The 25671-nt window shown below is 43.4% G+C and overlaps 3 protein-coding genes across 3 annotated transcripts in view; 1 reads left to right on the top strand and 2 right to left on the bottom strand.

Annotated features, from left to right (window-relative positions):
- The first annotated feature begins 252 nt into the window (after nt 1-252).
- On the top strand, nt 253-5159 carry LOC129364587 (RIB43A-like with coiled-coils protein 2). The gene is made up of 7 exons (XM_055037314.1): nt 253-432; nt 843-924; nt 1736-2047; nt 2751-2869; nt 3643-3801; nt 4662-4828; nt 4916-5159. Exons 1-7 carry the CDS (start codon nt 316-318, stop codon nt 4983-4985), a joined length of 1026 nt encoding a protein of 341 aa, XP_054893289.1. The 5' UTR covers nt 253-315; the 3' UTR covers nt 4986-5159.
- On the bottom strand, nt 5147-15870 carry LOC129364580 (adenosine deaminase 2-A-like). Its single transcript, XM_055037303.1, has 10 exons — nt 15665-15870; nt 14153-14466; nt 12705-12924; nt 11192-11405; nt 10118-10245; nt 9508-9598; nt 9331-9439; nt 8176-8333; nt 6463-6665; nt 5147-6391 (listed from the first exon to the last, which is right to left on the bottom strand). Exons 2-10 carry the CDS (start codon nt 14454-14456, stop codon nt 6307-6309), a joined length of 1512 nt encoding a protein of 503 aa, XP_054893278.1. The 5' UTR covers nt 14457-14466; nt 15665-15870; the 3' UTR covers nt 5147-6306.
- A 1482-nt stretch (nt 15871-17352) lies between these two features.
- Nucleotides 17353-25671, bottom strand: part of LOC129375051 (chromatin remodeling regulator CECR2) — a 42973-nt gene continuing 34654 nt past the window's right edge. The window contains 8 exon segments of the mRNA XM_055053905.1: nt 17353-19456; nt 19569-19636; nt 20561-20951; nt 20954-21856; nt 22606-22635; nt 22638-23090; nt 23093-23315; nt 25490-25630. Of these exon segments, the coding sequence (XP_054909880.1) occupies nt 19585-19636; nt 20561-20951; nt 20954-21856; nt 22606-22635; nt 22638-23090; nt 23093-23315; nt 25490-25630 (2193 nt within the window). The 3' untranslated portion in view covers nt 17353-19456; nt 19569-19584.

Here is a 25671-nt window from a genome sequence, read left to right on the forward strand (position 1 = left end):
AATAGTTGTGAAATTTTTAGAGTTAAAATTTTTTTATGAATAAATAGAATAATATTGTTTTTTTTTTCTTCCCAGACCTGAAAGCTGAATCTTTTCTCTGGAAGTTTTGAATGCTTTAAACTGTCTGTCCTCTGAGTTCAGGTTTGCCCCTCACAACATGGCGGACGCCTGTCCGGATACAACGCAGCGGCTGCGAATCTGTGGTTACCTAGCAACCGTATTGTTTTCACTGACAGACAGGAAGCTGAAGGTGAAGCTGAAGGTGAAGGTGAAGCTGAAGGTGAAGCTGAAGGTGAAGCTGAAGGTGAAGCTGAGATGTTTCAGGTGGAGTTGCCTCGCGAGCGGAAGGCCAGAGAGAGCGCGGAGCGCCGCCAGAACTACGAGGCGGAAAGACGCCACAGGATCTTTAATGAGAAGTTCAGAACCATCGGGGTGAGTTTCTGCTGCAGCAGAGGATCCAGCGGAACCAGCGCGGAACTCAGGCCGTTTCCTGGCTTCCTGCCCAGGGCAGAGAGTCCAGGGGCGCCACAGGCAACAAAATCATCTCAGGAGTCTTTGAGTTGAATCAAAACTCCTTATTTGATGAGAAATTAAAAGGAAATCTAACTTTTAAATTTTAAATCGTCGCCATTTGATCATGTAGTTCAAGATTGTTTTATATCTCAGTGCGCTTTGAGATATGTGAAGCGTCGTTTTATTCAATATTTATAGTATTAGACTCACCTTAGATTCAAATCAATAATCTCAGGAACTTTGGAAGCTTTGTTGTACGTCAGTGAAAAACACTATGGATGTTTCTGAGGGAAGTCCAATGTGTGATGATCCACTGATCTGCTTCACAGGTGGATAAAGAAGCTTTAGATCGGCAGGTGATCGAGAAGCTGAAACGAAAATCAGAATTAAAAAATCAAGAAGACGCTCAGCGTGAGTAAATGAGCAGCTTCAGTCTTTAAAGCTGCAGCATTTAAATTATTAAATAGATTTTGCATGTTTGTCAAACCTGTCTCTATATCGTGGCGGTTCTATGAGACATAATCTGAAAAATTTGATTATCATGCCTGTGTGTACTGCTCCTGTGTTTCTCCGCCATTAGAACATTCAGCAACACATACACGGGAATGATTGACAGCACTGAGGCCCGGCTCCAGGCTCTGATTGGTTGTTTTTGGTTGGAGTGGTGCATTTCTTCAGACTATCTGGTTACAGATGGGCTGATGTGGACTTAATAATTTAACAATACTATTGATGACGATAAAAATGACGTTAAAACTATTCCTTATTTCTTAGGTAAGTTTGTTAAAAGCTCATCAAACATAAATATTGTTCTTGAAAAAGCTCCTGTTTGAAAGACGCTTCTTCCTCATAGTGTGGTTGATGTCACTAAACTGCAAACATTTAATCAGATTTTCAAATTTACTGATATTTATTAATATTGGTAAATATCAAAAAATGGAACAAAAAGCAAAGAAAATAAAAATGAACATCTCTGATCATAATGTCACTTGTTTTTTATGTATTTATCATAACTGCCATTTAACATGACAGTGATAAATCAGAATTATTATCATGATTAATTATTCACAGTAAATTAATTCCCATCTGTCTCAGAATCAGCTGTCATGACATGGTGACGGTTTTAACAATTATGCAGAGTCAGAGTTATTACAGCTTTAATTGGAGCATATTTATGATTAAATCATGACAGTAACTTTACGTGACGTTTGTTTCTAAACAGATGCTGAAGTGCAGCAGTACAACCGAGCAGCGGGCCTCCTCCAGAGGCGGCACGAGAAGGCGGACCGCTCGGCGCACCAGGCCCGAGCCGCCTTCTGGCACCAGAACCAGAATCCTCAGAGCCGCCGCGAGTTCGACCTCAACGACCCGGACGCCCTGAAGAAAACCGAGTCCCAGATGGTTCTGCCGGGCCTGCTGGGCGAGGACCCGCAGTCCGGCAGCCGGCAGCAGAGGCAGCAGGAGCAGCTGAGGGACTGGCTGCTGCAGCAGCAGAACGAGCTGCAGCAGAAACGGCTGAAGCAGAAGCTCGACGGTGAGCGGGCTTTAAGCTGCCGGACGCAGCTTTCAGAAACCAAACATGCTTTTACAGATTTGTTCAAACGTTGGTTATGCCTGGACTGTTTAATAGAGACAGATAATCTGTGGAAAGAAACATCTCTCCTGAGCCACGGCCATCAGAGCCAGAAGGAGGGGCTTAGTGCTGTCAATCAAACATATACGCGCTGCTAAATGTACTAATGATGGAGAAACAATTCACTGTTTCAGAAAAACTGTGTATCTGGTGTCATTGATGGATGCGTTACTAGCCTAGCATTAGCTAAGCTCTGCTGCGCTGCAAAACAGAGGAGCCACAGTGGGAACAGCGGCACACTACTCTGCAAGTCACAATTATCGGCAATAGCGTTGGAACATAAATGATCAACAATGCGTTTGGCAACAGCATCATCATAATAATAATAATAGTGTCACAATATTCTGCAACGGCATCAAAATACGTTTGGCTGCAGCTCTGCAACTTTCAGCAACAATGTTTCACTATTGAGGAGCAGCGTTGTACTATTCTGAGACATGAATTTGATTGACAGCGCTAAGACCCGCCTCCTCACTATCTGTCTTATACTGATAGTGACAAATTCAACAAATATGTAGTAAAATATTATTTGTAAAAGTTTACATCCTGTAGCTTTAAATTGTGCATCAATGCGGCGGAGTTGACGGTTCTGTTCGTCCGTTAGAGATGCTCGACGACCAGTACAGACAGGAAGTAGGCCGCAGAGCGATGGAGCTCCAGAACCTGGAGATGGCGAAGAGAAAAGCCGACCTCATCGACGACGCAAACTACAACGTAGCAAAGGTGGAAACGATTAACTGTGATGAATCGAATATTGACATGATGATCAACTCATTTAGTAATCGATTAATCGTTAACTGGAGCAATACAGACTCTAAAATCGTCCGTTTTCTGAAATAAAAAACAGTCAGAGCAGGAATGAGCCAAACCTGTACTAAACTATAAACATCTTGCATGGAAGATTAAAAACTTATTTTTCTATAAATCTGTTCTTCCTGCAGTTTCAGCTTTAAAAAATCTAAAATTAGTCAACTTTTCATCCTTTAATGTTTTCCTTATTCTGTGTGAAAGACTTTATTGGCTAATTTAAAAATGTCCAAAATGTGCATTAAGATAAACTGATTAGTGAAATAATCATGATTCAATCATTCAGCCACTTGAGCTTGTTTATAAATTCAAATACATTAAGAAAATGCTAACAAACAAATAATTACAATCCTTTGTAAACTAGGAAATACATATTTTATTGCCTTAAATGTAATAACAGCGTCCTTTAGTGAAAGTTTGGTCGTTTGTAGCAAAGGATTCATCTGCAGAAAAAACATCAACATGTGAAAAGTTCAGTCCTTTCTGCTGAACTGAAAATTGATACAGAACTGATCTGATGATTATATTTTATTAGTAATTGGATGGGAAAAGGTGCATAATGTGAGATTTTTACAGAATTTGAACCAGGTGGAGCTAAAACTGCTACTTGAGGATTTTTCCATCTTAAATGTGTAAAGTTTTGTTTGAAAGGTTCAGTCACTTCTTTATTTTCTGTTTTTGTCAACAAGCTTGTGGAGAAAACGAACCGGGAACGGGAGCAGCGTGAGGACATCGCGCTGAGCGCCCTGAGCATCCCCGCCCTCTATCCCGGCGCCAACAGGAAGGATCCTGCAGAGACGCAGCAGCAGGTCACCCAGTTCCAGCTGCAGCAGGTTCTGGAGAGGAAGGTAGGAACCCGATCCGGATCCTTTCCAGACGCGTCTCTGACCCAGAGTACGGTCGCACTGGCCCACGTTTCCACTTCCTAAGGTTTGGATCCGATAACGATGAATTAAAACCTTGCTTTGGTCTTAACGAGCCGTTTTTTGAAGAATAATATTGTTTACAGAAACTTCATAATTCACATCTTGGATGTTTGAAATGTTTTCTAGTTCCAGTGTTAAATGTTCATTAGAATTTAAAGTTTATTGTTGCATTATTGTGTCATTTCCATTAGATTTCTGCAAAATGGTCCCAAAACAACATTATCATTTATCGCAATAACTTCTGGAATAATTTATCGTACTGAAAAACTAGTTATTGTGACAGGCATAGAGGCAATGTTATGTAAAATCTACATTTTTTTTTAGCTTCACGTCAAATTTGTATGTTTTTCCCCCAAACCTCGAGTGTTGCTTTGATTCTTTACTCTACATGGCAACCAACTAGCTGTTCAAAAGGCCTCAGTGGACCTCGTCCCGCCGTCGAGGTGCAGCTCCTCCCCCACCCAGCTCCTTCAGACTAGCCAGCAGCAATTAGCAAACAGCTGCTGATCTCCTTATAGGAGCTGCTGCTCAGAGCAACGCTGGTAAAAACATTAAAGGGTTAATTCAGGAGCCATGTTGTGATGACTTCCTGGAGGCGGAGCTTCAGAAGGAGCAGGAGTTTCTTAAAGAGACAGAGGACCAATTTCAAGGGCTCTGGTCTCTGTGTTAAATAAAAAAGTCACATTTTTATAAGAGCTGAAGGTAACAGTTTGATTGTGGCTCTGTGTGCCTGGAAAACACGATTCTACCCCTTTGACATGGTGTGGGTGCGTCTGCTGCAGAGGCTGGAGATGGAGAGGAAGCAGAGGGAGGAGGACCAGGACCGGCTCCTGCTGGACTCGGCCCGCAGCGCCATGATGCTGGAGCGGCTGCAGGAGAAGCAGAACAAGCAGCTGAGGAAACACATGGACAGCGTCAACGCCCAGCTGGCCCACATCCGGCTGCAGGAGTCAGTGGCGTCCGCAGAGCCGTGAGCAGCGCCGTGAGCAGCGCCTCCTCACCGCAGACTGACGCTTTGCTCTCGTCTCGTTTCCAGGAGTCCAGACCTGAAGAGGGGGCGAATCGACGACAGCTTCTTCACCCAGTTCAACACCTGCACCAGATGACGCACGACGACGTCACAGCGCCGCGGCGCCATCAAACATTAAACTGAAATAAACCATTCCCAGTTTATTTTCACACCAGAACAAAATGTTTAAATCAACTTTACTGCTTTGCATTCAAATAGTTAAACTATTGACAAAATGAGCAACAGAAAAACAGCAAAGATATTTATAGTTTTTAATTTGTTCTTCAAACATCAGATGGAGAAAAAATGTTCTAGTGATTCAGCTTTCCAGAGTTCCTCTGATTATTCATGAATCTTTGGAAAAGCCAGAATAACGTCTGATACTCCAACAATAATCATTCATGACCGAAGCGGAAAAACCCGAATACTGAAGAGGTTAAAGGAGAAATCAGCAGCGGCTGCAACCAATCAGCTCATGTTGACCCTGTATAAGGGAATGGTGAAGACAGACACGGGAAACAGACACGGACACGACGTTACTTCTTTCACTTCCAGTGTTGTAATGGAGGAACAGAAGTAACGCGTTCCACTACCCCGAGTCAGACCAGACCAATCGAGACACGATCAGTAAACAGACAAAACTAATCGAGGCACAATCTGTAAATAAACTCTCAAAATTTTGGATTTCATATTAATAACATTAAATGCGCATTATACCCTACAACACTCACAGCATGAGAAATCAATCATTAAAGATTCACCCCGTACAAAATCTATGCTTTGCTTTTTTCTTTTAACAAAAGTGTTTCCTGAAACTGCTAATTTCATTACAATTTGTATTTAGTTTTTAAACTTTACCACTATAAGAAATTTCTGAGGTTTAAAAACTATTTTTAAAGGCGAAACACACAGACATGACACAAAATGATTAGTTTTTGAAATCCAATTTTGACCCATAATCCATTTTATTTCTTTTTCATTTGTTTATTTTGATATTTAAAAGTTTCTGTGTTAAATGTTAAGAAATGTTAGTTTTTCTTACATTTGAGAGGCTGCACTTGCATTAACATGCCATTATTACTCTGATAGTTGAAAATGGTTTCAAAATAACATTAGCATTTATTTCTATTAACTGGAAAATTTGTTTTTGACAAGAGATTCTCAGACCTAATTGATCAGAATAATTGTTTGTCCCCTAAATAATCATTAGCTGCAGCACTTGTGCCAATCCAGGAATCAGATAATCAATAGTTTCACATTTTCTATTGAAAATAATCAATGTTTCCCCTGATTTAAACGAAGCAGCAGCTATTTGGGTTTATTTCTGTAACGATAAAAAGGATGAATGTGTCGAGGATCATCGGTTTCAGTGGCACAACTGGAAAAAGTTCAATGTGACAGAAAAACGTTCTCGCTCTTCAGTTTTCAGCCACGAACTCGCTCCATCTTCTCTGCCACAGAACCAGCGCCTCTTCCTGCTGCTTCGCAGTCAAAGAGCTGAACCTGAAACAGAGACGGGAAAGTTCAGACCGGAACCGGCAGGCCAAGTGGGAACCGACCGGGCGGAGCGCCACCTGATGGAGTTCACGGCCAGCTGCTTCAGGGAGCCGATGTGGGACTTCAAACCGCCGAAACCCACAAACGCCTCGTAGAAGTCGAAGGAGAGCGCGCAGGAGCCGAACATGGCCGGGTCGTCGGAGCTGATGACCAGCGGGTGATTCTCCATCATCAGAGCGGCGGCGGGGTGATTCCGCAGATCCTTAACCAGCTTCAGCACCTGGAGGGGTCAGAGGTCACAGCGGTCAATGACAGTAATTCAATTAACTGGACATGAAAGGCATGAAATAACGAGACATGTCTGGAAGCCCATTTCTGCCATGAGAGCAAAAATAAAAGCCAATCAGGAAGTCAGAATTTAGAGTTAAAGTCATAATCACAACAATTACAGCAATAAGTCATAGTTACACATTTTAACTAATCATAGTTACAATTTACTAGAATTAAACTCATAATTATGAAAACAAAATTCATGCCTATGCCAATAAAACTCATGATTTCAAGTTTAAAAGTCATAATTACAAGAATTAGTATTATGATTTTTATTCTCATAATTACAAGAATAAGTTTTATTATCGTAGTTCTGACTTAAATAATCCAACGTCAAAATTCCCGATGGTTTTTGTGGAATTAGGTATGAAAATGTATCAATTTCCCAAAGTAATTAATGTTTCTGTTCACAGCCTAACCCTTTCCCTAACCCTGACCTTAACCCTTACCCTAACCCTGACCCTAACCCTGACCCGTACCCTGACCCTAACACTGACCCGTACCCTGACCCTAGTCCTGACCCTAACACTGACCCTAGTCCTGACCCGTACCCTGACCCTAATCCTGACCCGTACCCTGACCCTAACACTGACCCGTACCCTGACCCTAATCCTGACCCGTACCCTTACCCTAGTCCTGACCCTAACACTGACCCTAGTCCTGACCCGTACCCTGACCCTAATCCTGACCCGTACCCTGACCCTAACCCTGACCCGTACCCTGACCCTAACACTAACCCTGACCCTAATCCTGACCCGTACCCTGACCCTAACACTAACCCTGACCCATACCCTTACCCTAACACTGACCCTAACCCTTACCCTAACACTGACCCTAATCCTGACCCGTACCCTGACCCTAATCCTGACCCGTACCCTGACCCTAACACTGACCCTAACCCTGACCCGTACCCTTACCCTAGTCCTGACCCTAACACTGACCCTAGTCCTGACCCGTACCCTGACCCTAACCCTGACCCGTACCCTGACCCTAACACTGACCCTAACCCTGACCCGTACCCTTACCCTAGTCCTGACCCTAACACTGACCCTAGTCCTGACCCGTACCCTGACCCTAACACTCCATCCTAAACCCTCCATCCTACCCTGACCTGAAATCTGATGACAAAGATACTAAATCCGCCTGAAAGAAAAGATTATACATCAATAAGCTTCTAATATTTTTTCTGTAATCTCAGAAACAAATGTAATTAATTTAAATAACTCAGTTTAAAGAGAACTTTATATAAATTCATTACATGCAGAGATTTAAGGTATAATTTATTTGTTTATATGACGTTTAAAGGGCCTGATGCTTTAATTTTCTGACAGACTGAATTTTTTATTTTATCAAATCCTTCAGCATCAAATGTAGTAATTCTGTTCTAAAACTGGATTTCAGTACTAAATTAATCTGAAATGGTAATGTGACGTAAAGAGATGCATTGTGGGAGATGTTACCTGGTTGGAGATGGGGCACACCTCCACAGCTACGCCCCTCTTCCTGGACAGATCTTTGGCCACTGGGTGGCGCTGCAGTGCAAACCCGTGGCCGATACGCGACGTGTTGAGCAGCAGAGCGTCCAGCAGGTTCTGGTCCACTTCAGTTCCCTCAACGTCTGCTCACAGCACAAAACTATTTCAGTTCCTTCTGCTCTAAATAATAATAAATAATTACCGTAATCTGGACCTGAAGAAACATTCACTCTGAACTTACTGAATTATTTAAGAAGAATCCAAACTCAATTACATAAAATATTATTGCAAGTATTTTAATTGCTGCATTTCTTTTTAAATTAAACTTAGTTTTAAAAGCATCAGGTTTTATTTTCCACTCTGTTTTAAACAGCTCAGGTTTATATTAACATCTGCAGGTCAGATTAATTACTGTTTATTCAGCAGAAATGAAGTCATAAACCAACCAGCTTCTGAAAGGAACTTCTTCTCATTTCAGCCACGTCTCACATCATTAATAACTATTAATATTGGATAAGAGAGAAAAATAAAAGCAGTTTTCAGTCCTAAAAGAAAAAAGCTCCAAACCAACTGAACACATAATCAGCTCGATAAATCATGAAATAACTCATTATTAAGAGCAAGCTGATTATTTAGTTATAAAACTAAACCTTCATTTCAGGACTAAATATTTTTGCTATTAAATATTTTGCTCTACAAACTAAAACAGCTGTGAGCTAAATATGTAGTTGACGAGAAAATCATTTAGCTTTAAATTAAACATTTAGCAAAAGGCTCAGCTTCCTCTGCTAACTGAAATTGCAGCTAAATATGTAGCTTAAATATTTAGCTACAAACTCAATATTTATGTTGAAATTAACATTTAAAAGTGAATGAACAACATGGTGAAAATATGAGAGAATTTAACCCCCATTTGTTTTGCTCTGTGAAAACTGAATAACCAAAACTATTGCTGTTCATTTTTGACTTGTAACAAACTTTATGCCCGTAATTTAGAAAACAAAGAAGAAGAGTGTGGAAATACTTTTTGCACCACAGTAGTTGTGACATCAATTTGCTCGTCTAAGGAACTGAACTTATAAAAATAAAGCAACATTTATAAGCTGGGTTAAATGGCCCAGTTTTCCGGTCGAGACTCACCCGTCTCTCCGGCGTGGAAGAAGTACGGCAGCGCGACGCCTTTCTCTGCAGGCAGCGTCAAGGCATCCCTGAAGTACCACAGCGTCCGGCCTTGGTCCTCCCGGCCCACCTGGACATGCAGACGTTACAGAACCAGAACCAGGAGCTTCATACTCAGCAGTTCCTGTTGGACCTCACCAGGTCAAAACCGGCCAGGAAGTCGGGAAAGTCCTTCTTCAGGTGCATCGCCTCCTTCACAGCTGCAGCTACCACCGACAGTTTAGCGTGCCTAAAGAGCGAAACACGATCAGCGAAGCAGCAAACACTCTGACCTCTGACCCTCAGACAAGGCTACAGAATATGGAAAATAACATATTCAATAATTATTACTCTATTTAGCTTAAATGCTAAAATCATACCAATTGAATTTAGCCATAGGTGAAAAAATGTATCATGAGTTAATAAATAATTCTACCAAAAACTAAATGATAAAAGTCTCCAGGCTGCTTCGGTCTCTACTTTCTATTTTTACTTGTTGTTTTGTTCATTTATTTGGGATTTTTAAAATGTCTTGCAGTTCCAGTGTCAAATGTTCATTAGAATTTGAAGATTATTGATTTATAATTATCCTTATATTACAGAAAAACAATATTATTGTTTATTGCAGTAACTTCTGTCTGGAACAATTTATCGTCCGACATTCGCTACCTACAGGCTGCTGTGCTGGACAACTTTGAGGACTTGCAGAGAAAAGTTCCAGTGCCTGGTTCTGGACCTGATGGGTCGAATCTGATTGGTTCAGACTCACCTGTGGTTGGTGAAGATGATTCTGGCTCCGTAGAAGTCTGGGTGAGTGGAGACGAACTGCTTGGTGAGGTCCTGGTAGGCCTGCAGGGTCCAGGCCCGGTCGTGGCTGCTGCCGTCCAGCTCGTACAGCTGCAGGTGAAACACCTGGTTAACACCTGGCTAACACCTGGCTAACTCCTGGCTAACTCCTGGCTAACACCTGGCTAACTCCTGGCTAACACCTGGCTAACACCTGGCTAACTCCTGGCTAACTCCTGGCTAACACCTGGCTAACTCCTGGCTAACTCCTGGCTAACTCCTGGCTAACACCTGGCTAACTCCTGGCTAACACCTGGCTAACACCTGGCTAACTCCTGGCTAACTCCTGGCTAACTCCTGGCTAACACCTGGCTAACACCTGGCTAACACCTGGCTAACTCCTGGCTAATACCTGTCTAACACCTGGCTAACTCCTGGCTAACTCCTGGCTAATACCTGTCTAACACCTGGCTAACACCTGGCTAACTCCTGGCTAACACCTGGCTAACTCCTGGCTAACTCCTGGCTAATACCTGTCTAACACCTGGCTAACACCTGGCTAACTCCTGGCTAACTCCTGGCTAACACCTGGCTAACTCCTGGCTAACTCCTGGCTAACACCTGGCTAACTCCTGGCTAATACCTGTCTAACACCTGGCTAACACCTGGCTAACTCCTGGCTAACTCCTGGCTAACACCTGGCTAACACCTGGCTAACTCCTGGCTAACTCCTGGCTAACACCTGGCTAACTCCTGGCTAATACCTGTCTAACACCTGGCTAACACCTGGCTAACTCCTGGCTAACTCCTGGCTAACACCTGGCTAACTCCTGGCTAACTCCTGGCTAATACCTGGCTAACTCCTGGCTAACACCTGGCTAACTCCTGGCTAACTCCTGGCTAACACCTGGCTAACTCCTGGCTAACTCCTGGCTAATACCTGGCTAACTCCTGGCTAACTCCTGGCTAACACCTGGCTAACTCCTGGCTAACACCTGGCTAACTCCTGGCTAACTCCTGACGGAGTGAGTCGCCATCATGGCCGGTCGGTTCGAACCTGAGGCAGGAGCGCACGCAGCTCCAGGTACATGACATTGTCTGCGTAGAATTGGTTCAGAGCCTCGATGTAGTAATCCCTGAAGACGGGGGCAAAGGTCACCAGCCCCCACAAGGCCCCAAAGGCCGCCTCAAAGCGGTTCCAGACCACATCCTGGCTGGGGAACTCTTTCTCTGGATCCCGGTCCATAAACAGCGTCAGGTTACCTCTGATGCTGAGGAGGAGAACGATGAAGAGTCACCAGAGCAAAGGTCCAACTGGTCTACGATCCGATTTGCAGCTGGAATAACTAGAATATTAATGAATATTAACTAATCCAGAATCTCCAGAATATAGTTTTATGACAAAAACATCAATTTCAGAAAATTTTACTTGGACTGGACAGCTGTCCTGTTTAAATGTCTTAAATGACTATTAATAATCAATACAGTTTGTACAGGAAACTGATTGGCTCTTAGTTCTTCAGCTTGTTTCATAATTGATGATCGTACAATGTTTTTATGAAGTAAAGAAATTGTGAAATGTTCCAAACAGATAAGCCTGAAAATATGAAAATAAATGTTAAATGGTTTTTAAATTAGTAAAATTTTATTGCCAAATTCAGCAGGAATCCTAAAGCCAGTGAAAATAAAACTAAACTAAAAATATTACACATTATCTGTTTCTAAGAAATGATCAACAATCGGATATAAAAATAAAAATGATAAAACTAACTAAATGTGTAAAAGTCCTTACAATAATTGGAGCAGCATGAACTTAACTGTGAAGTTTAACTTTTCATTTATCCAACTGAAAAGTTAAAAAAAACTATTTCTACCCCACTAGGTGGCGCTAAACTGACAACTCCCAAAGATTTCTGAAAAGTAAACATAAGTGCAGCATTTTATAGCTGTAGAAACTTTAATTAGTGACCTGACTTCCTGCTCAAACACATTTGCATCCAAATTCTCTTACAACCTCCTAATAACGGGAAAGACAGGCAAACATGCTGTTCAAGTCAGAAAATGTTTGCTAAACTTCATCAGTAGTTGACTGTTCAGTCATCAGAGCATTAATAAAACAGCTGCAGCCTCCACCATGCGCCACCAGGACGTGAAAGAGAGACGCCTGGTGGTGGGAGTCAGTACTGCAAGTTGTTTCTATTAAACATGCAGTTCAGATTGTGAGCGTCAAGCAGATTCTTCTTACATTGAGACTTCTGCAACGCTTGTTGCTCACACTCTGTTAAAGCATGGTGGAGGACCTGTGGTGCTGCGGGTCCCTTTTGTTTCTACAAACCTTGTTTAGAAAACCTGTTTTCAATATCAGTACAGAACTACAACAGAATATGCAGCAGCAAATGAAGGATTTCAGAAAGATACTTTTGCCACTACTTGTTTATTTCTGTTATCTGACCTCCAAACTTTTGTGTTACAGCTGAAGATTTTAGGCCATTTCTATGGAAAAATGTCTGAAGCTAAAAAACTAGAAATAATTTATAGGTTTTGCATGAAATGTGTTGGAAGTGAGCCACCTGTTGTCCAGGTCGGTTGCGTTGCCCGCCTCGGAGCGGAGGCTCTCCAGCAGGACCCAGGCGGAGCAGCGCTCCAGAGGTTTGGGCCCCTGTGACGCGAAGACGAAGCGGACGGACGCGCTGTCGGTGAAGCACATGTAGCAGTGCGGGCGATACGTGGCGTTCTTCACCAGCCACTCCACGTCCACCATGGCGAAGTCATGGACGTGAAGGACGCCGCCTGCCAGGATGGATTAACCATTAATTAAACAGATTTTTCATGTTATTTTTATATGCACACATATATTGGTTGTTGAACTGACTTTTGAGAGAAGGGGTGGATCATACAAGATTGTTTTCTTCAAATGATTATCTCTCAGGCAAAATTTTTGTTTATGTTAATTTTAAACCGTGAATGAATTAAATAAAACACATAAAAAGTTTCTTTCTGTTTTGTCGTCAGTTTCAGCTGAAAGGAAGAAACAATATTAATCGAACTATTGGTAGAACTGTTCCTCTCATGCTGCTGGAGGATCCAAACTTAAACTCCCTTCTGACTTTTTGTATCCAATAATTTTTACTGAAGCACATAAACATCCTTTCCAGGTCAAAGTGAACAATCACAATTTCCTGACTAAAACTCCACAAACAGCATAATTATTCTCCTAAACCTGGCTCAACCTGGTGCTGAGCCTGGTTCTGGTCCTGGTTCTGCTTCTGCTGGAGGGTTTTTCCTGTTAAAGGGGAGTTTTTCCTCTCCACTGTCACCTCATGCATGCTTGGCATGAGGGATTTCTGGATGCTACAAGTCAACGACTCGATGCTCTGCTGGGTTTCCTGACACAAACTTTTTAAATGAATTTGAATAAAAAACTGAACTAATTTTTTTTTTTATCTGGGATCAATTAGAATAAATGATTGTATTAAAATGACTTTTTTGTAAACTGTCTTGAGATGACATCTGTTGTGCTGTTGGTTCATTGTTCTCATAGCAACTCCACAGCAACTGCCTACCAAGATGGCTGTCAGTTACAGAGTTATCAGTGTGACATCACAGGAGAAGTGAACTTAACGCACTGATTGATGATTCTCATCCAGTCAATTGGAATGGATGTGGTTAAACTGAAATGAGTGTTTTTTGTAAAGTGTATCGAGACGATGTTTGTTGTGAAATTTTGCTAATAAAAGAAACTTTTTAGGCTCAACTGCAACCAGTTCACAAGCAATCCTGATCCACCGTGTAACATTAGGAACAATAATCAAATGAGCAAATATCCATCTGCTGCAGATCGATATTTAATCTGCTGCAGATCGATATTTAATCTGCTGCAGATCGATATTTAATCTGTTGCAGATCTGCCAGTGCACAGCAACCTTTTGTCAAAATCTAAGATCTGGAATTATTTTCCAGATTTGTACAAACACTGTAAAAACTCAGCAAGTCATGCTGAACTCGTTCTGCTCTTTACCTTTTGGCATCTTCTGCAGCAGCCTGAAGAGGGGACTCGCCTGGATGAGGCGCCGGGCCGTGAAGAAGTGCATGGAGGGAGGAAAGTCTTTCCTGGACATCTCGTCCTGCTTCAGTTTGGCCAGCAGAGCGTCCAGCCGCTGCTCGGCCTCCGTCAGCACCATCCCGCCGCCCGTCTGCATGGACTCCTCCAGCTCCATCAGCTCCTTCCGCAGCCTGGGGTCCGGGCCGCACCGCACCCCAACCAGGCAGCACAGAAACAGGCAGGCCACCGCCACCAGGGGGCGCTGCAGCCGGCCTGCCATCCCCTGACAACTGGAGAGAAAAATTCAAATAGTATAACAAAAATTTTTGTATTTATTGAAGCATTTCAGAGTCAAACACATATTTAGCTTTAACCCACCAGAAGCTCCAAACATTTTCACTCATCAGCCTCCTGTTGTTAATTTGTCTATTTAATGTCTATTTTAGTTTCAGTTAACTTTTTTAATCCATGGTTAAGAGAAAAATAAGTAGTGAGTAATAAGACTTTCTAAACGAGACATTGCTTTTATCTGGAGAAAACAAGATAAATATGTTGCACCAATGAAACGTTTTGTTATGTTTACTGTTACAATGACAAAAACAGTTCTATTCCAGGATTTCATTAAAATGTTACATTTATCTATCCACAGTACTATTTTCAACCTTTTCCTTTCACTGAACTTTCCTTTCCTGTGCATGGATACAGCTCTCTGAACAGTCACTGCTGTTTGCTAATATTCTGATCATTTTGTTGTGTGGAGCCACAAAAGTCATGAATAATTAAAATGAGTTAATTCAAATCAATCAAATTGTATTTGTATAGCACATTTCAGCAGCAAGGCATTTCAAACTGCTTTACATCATAAGAACACAAAGTCATAGAATCAACAATCAAACAGTCATCAGTAATTAGAACTGATTACGTTTCTAAAGCAGCTTAACCTGCTGAGTTTAGTCCACATTTAAAGGAAGTCAGGGTTTCAGCTGATTAACAGTTTTCTGGAAGTTTGTTCCAGATTTTTGGTGCATAGAAGCTGAAAGCTGCTTCTCCTCTCTTGGTTCTGGTTCCCAGAACCAGAACCTGAGAGTCTAGAAGGTTGATACAACAACAGCAGATCTTTGATGTATTGTGGTGCTAAACCGGTTATTATTATTATTATCATTAATAATTATTATTATAATTATCACTATTATGAATAATAATAATTCTTTTTTCTGAAGGTCGGGTCACATCAGTGGGTTTTATTGATAAAATTGATCAAAATGTCTGCATAACAGCAACAGCAGCAGAAGCAAACAGAACAGCTGCTCGTGTTGCAGATCTGAAAATAGTCGCTTTGCATAACAGCGTTTTTTCCTCACAAGTCGGAAACAAGCAGCTTAAACACAGAATCAGCCGATAATTAACACGTTCAGAAGCTGTAAAGCTCTTAAAGGCGCAGGAAAACGTCGCTGTTTACAGACACAAAGGGGATAAATGTGACATTACCTGGTTGCTCCTTTCGGGCAGCAGGTGGAGGAACGAAGCTCCGCAGGTCGTTTCGCTCCAGCTGTGGGTCACTTCGGCAGTAAGGAGGACTGACCCACGGACACGGACGAAGCGGTTTTCACCGCTTTCTGACGAGCTGTCACAAATAAACTCGCTGCTAAACCCACAGCGGGCAGAACCTTCGCCCTGAGCGCTGACTTGCAGGCACAAAGCCCCGCCTACTGTGCTGTGATTGGCTGAATTAGGACGTTCCTCGCTATTTAATTGGTTCATCTGATGTATAAAAAGACAACGGAAAGACGAGAAAAAGGAAATCATTTTTGAAAATTACTTTTGTTTTGGTGGGTTTTAAAATAAATAAAACTGAAAAAATGTTTGACATAAAGAGGATAGAAACTTTTTTTAGCACCTGAATGTATCAATTTTGATTTTTGTCCAGTTTAAACCGATTTAAACTGGACATTTTTACCCACTAAGAGCCGCTGTGACCCGATCTTCTGAAAAAAGAATATTTATAATTAATAAATTGGAAATATTTTTTTTAAAGAACCAACAGTTTATTTCTGTCCTTAGGTTTTAGAATAAACACCAATGTTTTGCAAAAGGAGGATGAGACATTTTCTTTGTGATGTTACTGGAAAATTATGTAAAATCAAAAATATCAGTTTCCAACTTTTCAGAAAATACAAAATCTGCATTTCTTATCAGGGCAGTGTTACAAGTGGTTACATTTGCTTGATTAACTTTAAGCTTAGGAGTGTCTAAATCCTTTTGAGAAATATTATCGTCAAGTATGACTTTATTGAAAGAACAAAGTTATTTTAGAAACATTTTAGAATTCTAATAAACAAAATGTGTTAAGTTTTATATATTTTTGGTTATGACGGATATTTAGAATTGTGGGCTACAAAAAGGTTTTCACTTCTGTTTTCTGTTACAGTCTTGTGCATATATTGTTATTATTAATCTTGTTTTTTGATCACATAAAAACCCTTTCTCTTAACTTTTGGGTTTTTGTGTGAACCTTTTCATCCGTTTCTGCTGACACAACTTTTTCTGTCGTGTCAGCAGAAATCCGTTTTTCAGGACAATAAAGGTTGTTTCTATTTCTTTTTCTGTTGCCGTGTAAACACTGAACATTTCAATGTGTTCTAGGACTTTTGTGGGTCACCTGCAGATCGACCTGGGCATGGATGTCCACCTGCCCGACAGGCTGAGGACGCACGGAGCATTTAGAGCGATCAGCTGGATAAAGCTCAGTTTGAAGCTAAATAGAAAATATTTAGCTGTGAACATACTTAGCTTGCTTACAAACTCTTCACCTTCCTAATTAAACTTCAAACTAAATATTAGCTTGCTAACTAAATCTAGAGCTAAGTATTTAGTTAGCAAGCTAAATCTTTGGCCTAAAACTGAATTAACTTGTAAACTAAATACTTAGCTTCAAACTAAATATTTTACATTTGTAGCTTTAGCTTGCCAATTACATATTCAGTTTGAAACTGAAATTAAATGAATGAATAAAATGTTGAAAAAAATGACATTTCTTTCCTCTTATGACAAAATTACTGGTGTTAAATTTTGAGTCTTTACAAACCACATCCTCACGTTGAGAAGCTCCAAAGGAGAAAGTTTCTGCAACATTGTGGTCAACACTACAGAAAACTGCAAAAACAGATAAAACAAACTCTGAGTTGAGAAACGTTATTTATTTCTAAGACAGTATAGAAAATAATCCATTCCATTCCCCAAATAATCCGTGTCAGTCAGATAAGAACATGTAAACTCCACTTTAAAAACAAAAAGGTACAAGACTTTATCTCCTCCTCCCAAAGCCGCCAAAGGACGACGGATTAAAAATGTCACAGGAAAAAAGTTACATTAAAACAAGTCCAAAAATGTACAAAATTCTTAAAAGAGCAAATAAATATGATTCACATTTAATCACGTCTAAATGGGTTTGTCACTAGTGCAGAGATGACAGAAGAGGGAGAATCGGTTCCAGTCAACTGGCGGCCAGTACACACACACACACACACACACACACACACACACACACACACACACACACACACACACACACACACACACACACACACACACACACACACGCAAGTACACACACACACACACACACACACACGCAAGTACACACACAAACATACACACACGCAAGTACACACACAAACACACACACCCCAACACACACACACGCAAGTACACACACACACACACACACACAAACACACGCAAGTACACACACACACACACGAACACACACGCAAGTACACACACACGCAAGTACACACACACACACACAAAAGTACACACACACGCAAGTACACACACACACACACGAACACACACGCAAGTACACACACACACGCAAGTACACACACACACACACGCAAGTACACACACACACACACGCAAGTACACACACACACGCAAGTACACACACACACACACACACAAACACAAGTACACACAAACACAAGTACACACACACACACACACACAAAACCTGTTTGAATGCTACCTGCTATTTTTACATTTCACTACTTTGATAAAATGTTGAGGAAAATTCTCTCCAGTGTTTCCAGACGTCGCATTAATGAAACGACGTGGGTTCAAATGGACTGCGAACAGACTGGAACCAGATTTCCCATCATGCATTGGGACTTAGAAGAGATGGTACACTGATGGGGGAGTCTGGGAGGAGAAGAAATGTACGCCAGCCAGCAGCTAGATGAGGTAGATTCAGATCATTACTAAACTGCACTAAAGACTAAACCGCCACGAGTCACAACAAAAGCCATAAAACTAGAATTATTATTTATTTTTATTCAAAATGACTTAAAACCAGATGAAGAGGAAAGCAGAATAAGAATTAGAAGAAACTAAAACACATTTATTAAAAAAACAAGAAGAAAGTCGGCCGGTTGGGGATAGAAGTTTCGACGTGCTGCTCCTTCCTCGAATGATTCACAAAAATACCCGTAATCTGAATCTGTACACCCTGAGGAGAACCTGACCACTAACAGCAGGAGGAGGAGGAGGAGGACACCTGAAACTCTGAACACAAGAAGCTTCGTTTTGTGCTGCATGTCTGATGGATGCGTGTGCAGCGTACCGGCGGGACCTCAGTAGTACAGGACGGATATGCAATCATTTCAGAGGTTCTGAGGAAGGCCACTCAGTTCTGGGGAATCTGGACTGACTGAACTCATAGTGCATAACAGAGAATCACGGAAGCAACCGCTTCCTGTCAGGACATTCGTAAAATCAAGGCAGCGCTGAACGGTGCATACTGAAGTTTAGAGACGCTTTTAGAGTTATGGGTAGAAACAGAGGCAGGAATCAGAGTCCCTACATGTGCAACTGCGGAGCTGCGCTTGTCGTCTCAAAGGTTAACTTTACATTCACAGAGAGGAAGAAGGCATCAGCAGGCGGCCGCTCAGGACCCGCCTCTCCTACACCTGAGATTAAGAGATGACCTGCGGCTGCCCGGCGTCCCTGAAGGCGGCGTCCCTGAAGGCGGCGTCCCTGAAGGTGGCGTCCCCGGCGCTGGTCAGGTTGATCTAGTGGTTAAAGAGGTTCCCTTCGTTCCAGGATAAAAGCTTCAGCGTAGGAAGAAAGAGTCAGGAGGAAGAGGTTTGATCTCTGAGGCTCAAAACTATTTCACATTTTATTCTGCTGCGGCAGCTGGTCGGTTGGAGCCTCCCAGCAGGAAACAGCGGCGGCCACTGGGACGGACTTCCCGTCTGTCCCAGCAGGTTGTTGAGTCCGTACCTGAAAGGCAAGAATGAAGGTCAGTTAAAGGTCAACTTCAGCAGGTGTTTATAAATTAAAACGAGTCATTTCCTCCATAAATCTCCAGATTGTCGTCAGGTTTTCTACTCACTTTGATATTCAGATTTTTACTGTCCTTGTTTCGCTCCAGCACCTCCAGGAGTCGCCATCATCTGCTGCCTGGAACCATGTGAACTTTGATTAGGACCTTTTGCTCCAGCAAAACAAGCTGCACATTAAAACATTAAAAGTCACTTTAATAAACTCAAGTCACACCTAGATTTGCTTCTGATTGGTTGATCAGTCCTCATGTCGACTCCAGGAAGCTGGAGCTACCAAGAGGAGGTCTGTCTAGAATCCTGGACCCGACCGAGCCAGAACCAGAACCAGCCACCCAGTTCAAACTTCTGCTTCAACCTTTTTGTTCAAAGCACTTCACCTGGTTTAAACCTAAACTGTGACTAGCAAACAACTTAACGGAACATTACCGCCCCCTGCTGGTGAGAAGTTTGGACTGAACGTCATCAAGACAGCAAAACTTTCCATCATCTCAAAACCAGAATGTTTCTATATTCCAGTCTCGTCTTGCTGAACCAATCATTGAATCCACACAGATTTAAGGAAAGTAAATCATGGTGAAACTAAAATTACATTAATTGCGACTCAGAATCAACATGTTTGATATCGCTTTATTAAAATCCCATCATTGTTGTGATGCTCAACAATTTCATATTAACTATTATTAATGTGGCAATAAACTGAGTTGTGATTGGCTCTTGTGTAAAGTTGTTTTTATCTGGCCTTCCTGCGTAACTGTCCCGATGAGACGGGCGTCACCGAGGTCCGACCAGGGCACCTGGACCTTACTGGGCCTCACCTGGACCTTACTGGGCCTCACCTGGACCTTACTGGGCCTCACCTGGACCTTACTGGGGCCTTACTGGGCCTCACCTGGGCCTTACTGGGCCTCACCTGGACCTTACTGGGCCTCACCTGGACCTTACTGGGGCCAATTGACAGAAGTAATGAAAGTTTCAGAAGGAATAAAACCAATTTACTTAAATCTCTGAAACCCTCAGAATGTAGAGGAAGCATATTAGTTACCCCGGGTGCAGGAAGCGCTCCGGCCCCCTCTGCTGAACCATCATGCCCTGGAAGTGCCCCGCAGCCCTGGGGTGTCGGTACAAGGCCATGCGCGTTTGCCCGGGGGGGTAGGGCAGCTGGGGCCGCTGCAGCACCTCCATCAGGTGTGGGTGGGGTCTCTGGGCAGCGTAGCGGGGGTCCGGGTACGGCTGGCCGGTGTATGGCATCCCGCCTCCCGCTGCCTGGGGCATCATGTGCGGCGGGGGGGCGCCGCCCTGCTGCATGCCGGGGTGCAGTGCTCGGGGGTCATACATGAACCCTGCCGGATGGGCGTGCCGCAGCGGGAGGGGTGGCGCTCCCCGGTGGCGGGCGGCGGCGTTGTGGCTGTCCAGGTCCAGGATTTCCTTCGGCTTTCCGGCGGCTCTGAGTTCTCGGCCGTTTGGTTGCTGATTGGACCGGCCGGTGCCTCGGCGCATCCTCCCTCCTCCGAGCCGGTGGGGGACAGCAAGGCGGAGCGGCTGGAGCCCGGCGGTGACATAGCGCTGTCCTTGAAGTGGCCGTTGGCGGCGCCCACAGGGAGGTAGGCACTGGGGGCGTCCGGCTGCTGCGGCCGGTAGGGAGGCTGGTACCCCTCCCTGCTGAGCAGTGGGCCGTAGTAGGCCTGCTGCTGGTACTGATGGGGAGGGAACATGTTCCTGAGCGGAGGGGGCGGCTGCTGGTAGGGGAAGGCGTTGCTGCCCCCCTGCTGGTAGGCAGGGTGGGGCGGGGCGTTTAAGGACTGGCTGGGAAACGGTGGCTTGTTGTAGTGTGCATGCAGGGCGCCGCCCAGGCTGTACTGGGAGGAGGACGGTGCCGCGGGGCTGTAGCCACCCGGCCCCCTCAGGGCAGTGTTGCTCCTTGTGTTACCCCCTATGGCGCCCCCCATTGGCGTGGTCTGGCTGCTGAACTGCTTGTATGTGTTGGGTGGGGCGGACATCAGGGCCTCCGGATCGGGCCTGCCGATGGCCTCACAGGGCCGCTGATTGCCCGGCTCCGCCCCGCTGGGCTGGGGGTGCAGCAGCGTGGAGGGGTGGCTGGGCGGCAGGGAGCTGAGGGGGGCGCGCTGCGGGGACGGCGGGGGGGAGGTGGCGTGAGGCCGGGCGGAGCCCTCTGGCAGCCCATCCGCCCCCTGCTGGTAAATCTGGGAACTGGCGGTCCGCTCCGACCCGGTGGGGCGACCCGATGGACTCAGAGCGGCAGCCTGTTCCAGCCTCATGGCAGGAACGCTTCTTTGTGGCGTTGCTTCATTTATGTCGTTTTTGCAGTTGGGCGTTGAACCTGATGGACAGAAAACAGACGAGTCAGCAGAACGTCGAGACAAAAACTTTCGGGCTGAAATAATTCCTCAAAGTCTCGTTAATTATCCTGATGCCAATACTGTCGAACTATTCAATGCAGTGGCCTGGAAGCTTGTGTTACAAGACAACGCTCTTACTTTGCTAATGGTGTTGATGAGACTATGCTAAGCTAATGTTATTTTAGCTATGTAGCATGGCGCTGACCTCAAACGACGTCACTGTTGCCTGGATGTTCAGACAAACAAAGAATAAACTAAATGGTGACGTCTGAAGAGCTTGTAAGGTTGGAAGAGGAAATAAGGCAAAAACACATTTTTAAAGATGAATATACTTTCAATTAAATAAACAAAACAAATAAAAACAATTTATAAAGTCTCTGTAAACAAAATTGTTCCTGAAAAAAGGCTAGTTGAGACCAAAACATCAGACTGACGACTAATTCAGTTTTTGGTAGAAAGAGAGAAAAGAGAAATCGGTAAATAGTACAATTGGAAATTATTGAACACAATTTCATTCCATGAAATAAAATCCCAATAAAATAGATTTAAAGCAAATATATTAATCGTTAGAAGTTGTGAAAGCGAGCTGGTGAAGATAGCTCAATATTTTTTGAGGGACCTGCTGTGAGGGATAACTAAACAAAGCAGAAGGAGTTCAGTCTTTCAGCGCTGAGATGGAAAACCATCGATTCTGTCAAACAGAAACGGAGGAATGAAAGGTCGTGTCTACCTCTGGGCTCTGTGTCCGCCTGGCCGTCCGTCCTCTGTCTCCAGTAGGACCCAGCAACTGAAGCTGTTTGGAGGGAATACTGCCAAACCCTGATGGGGCCCCCGGCTGATGAAAGCCGCCAGCAGGGGGTCCAGAGGAGGCCGACAGCTGCTGCAGGGCCAGCATCTCTGGGCTCTCCAGCATGGAAGACGACTGAGTCCTGCCAGCCGGGTCCGACTGCAACGTCGGGGCCCGCGAGGCCGGTGGCCCCAGGGAGCTGGACATCTGTTGCGGTGCGATGGGGGGGTGCTGCGGGTAACCGGCGGCCTCTGGCCACGGCTTGTGTCCCATCGGCGGGGGCATGCCGCCGTAGCCGAAGCCGCGCTGGTTGGTGGCGTTGGGGTTCAGCCGGTCGTGGCCATTCATGCCGGGCCAAACGCCGGAGGAAGAGCCCAGGCCGGGGGCCCTCAGGCCGGGGTAGGGGAGCTGAGCGGGCCCTCGGGGACGGGAAACTGGCCGGCCATGGGGTGCAAGGAGCGGCCTTCGGGGCGCTGGTGGGACGGGTACATGCTGGCTTCAGGGGGAGGGCCGGGCTGGAGAGCCGTGGGGCGTGGCCCCAGGGACGGGCCGTGAGTCGGACCGATGTAGGCCCGCTGCTGTGGAGGGCCCCCGTTAGGGTCCGGCCCCATTGGATACCTGGGGCCCATGTGATGTCCATCAGCCAAATGAGTCTACATAACACAAAAACAGTTCTGGGTTAACTGGGCTGACTGTCACCAGGTGGTAACCGTTAGTTATAGAACAATCTGTGAAACAAATTCATCTCCTCCACCTCCTCCCTGTTACTGCCATCTGAAGAATTGCACCAAAAACAACCAATCAGAACCAGGAGGAGGGGCTTAGTGCTGTCAATCACTCTCATGTACTCACACAGTGTGTTAATGGCAGAGAAACAGCTTACAGTTACAGGAAACACGTTGACATCAGTGCTCATGCTAACTAGCCTAGCGTTCAAAACAGGATCTGCTGACAGGAAAATCTGCAGTATCGCAGAGGAAGGCAGCGCCTACTAAACCCCGCCTCTTTCCTCTGATTGGTTGATTCTGGATTGCACTGGGAGAAGGCAGAAGAACTTGATTTTTTTCATAGTGACAGTTTCATCAATTGTGTGATATATATTTTTTTATAAAAGTTACATACTGCAGCTTTAAATACAGATTACCAATATGTAACATATTGATAAGGTGTGATCAGACTGTTTTACTTTATTGATAATTCAATAGGAGTAAAAAAGGGGTGAAACATGTTGAATTGAGGTGTTGTACCGAGTTACACCACAGGGTGGCGGTGCTTCCTGTGAGACGTTTGGTGCATCCAGGCGGATTTACAAGGATGTGGGGTCCCTGGGCTGGAAACCGTTTTGGTGCCCTATCCACTAAAGAAAAATTTATTGCTAATGTAAACTTCATTACATTACATTAATAGGTAAAGCCATACATAACTGATGATACCAACTGATGATGGAAAGTTCAATCATCCTTTCACCACTAAAAATATTGTATAATTAATTTTAAAATACTTTAATATATTTTATAAAAATCTCAAAATATTTATTACAACTCACCTGATGCGACTCTTCCACAAAGCACCATTTTATTGACGAAAACATGGAAAGCCTGGGCCTGGTCTACTGTCATTTGCCCTGATAATTTTTTACTCTCTTTTCTAATTATTGGACAACTGCACATACATTTATTGATTTTATTTGTTTATTTATTTTCAAAAATAGCAGGCAAAGCTGTTTAGCTATTAAACCATCTTTCTTTATATTTAAACTATTTTTAATGCTTACAATAAAACATAAAAAGAAAAGAAAAAGAAAAATACTCTTCTGGAAATATTTTTTAACAAATGTAAATGAGTTGATGGCAGACATGACTTTTATTTACTTTTACTTTTATATAATTTTAGGAAGGAAAAGTCCATATTTGATTCCTATAAAGTTTTTTTTATCATATAATATTTGTCACTGCATCAACCACTCTTATGGAGTATGTTTTAAGAATGTCATAACTGTTCTACTTCACTAGTGTTTTGGTGTTAGCATGCCAGCTAACCAGCTAGCTTAATGGCGAATTGCTAAAGAGTTAGTGGTGATTGTACAGGTTGGTATCTGCCCCATTTATACTACAGAGGCATTAATGATGTTTCTCAGTCAGAACGTTACACTTTCAGTGAGCAGAAGTCTTTACGTTAAAGGTTCTGCATTTTAAGTAGTCATGAAAACAAATTTTCCCAAAAGTTATTGCGATAAACAATAACATTGTTTTAAAATGATTTTCAAGTAATATAATGGCAATAATGCAGAACATTCTCACAGATCAATGAACTTTAAATTCTAATAAACATTTACACTGCAACTGGAAGACATCTTCAATATCCAAAATAAATAAACAAAACACCAAAAAGAACAAATAAAATGAATTATGCGTCTCTGTAAGGAAAACTTCCAATCAATAAGGTTTAGTTGAGACCAAAGCATCAAACTGAAGACTTTTATTATCCAGTTTTTGGCAGAAAGAGAGAAAAGAGGAAAATCAATAAATCATGCAAAGGGAAATTATTGAGTTTATTTTCATTTATCACGTGATTAAACCTATCTACTGTTTATTGCAACAGTTTAAATGTTAAGCAAAATCAAACAGTTTGTTCATGTCAGTGGCATTGTTAAGCCATTAGTTTTGTATTCAAGCCGATGTTTGAAATAAAAATATGAACTAAAGCAGTGTTATTTGCACAGTAATAAAACAAGCTTCATGCAGTACTAGGCCTAGTTTGGGGGTCCCAGGCTGAAAAAAGTCACCTCTGGACTCAAAGTTTAAGTGTAGTCTTTATTATTTTGTACCTGCATATTAAAACTGTGAGGGTAGCGGCTGAAGTTGGGGTCTCCAGGCCTCGGGATGTGGACCGGGTAGCTGAAGCGAGGATCCACGGCCATCCTTTGAGCGAACATCTGCGGACCGGGAGGACCAGCTGGAGGACGGAGCTGACAATAAGACATGGAGACGTCAGTTTTGTTTTGATAAA

Source organism: Poeciliopsis prolifica, unplaced genomic scaffold (genome assembly GCF_027474105.1).
Source record: "Poeciliopsis prolifica strain line A6 unplaced genomic scaffold, Auburn_PproV2 SCAFFOLD001, whole genome shotgun sequence".
NCBI lineage: Eukaryota > Metazoa > Chordata > Actinopteri > Cyprinodontiformes > Poeciliidae > Poeciliopsis > Poeciliopsis prolifica.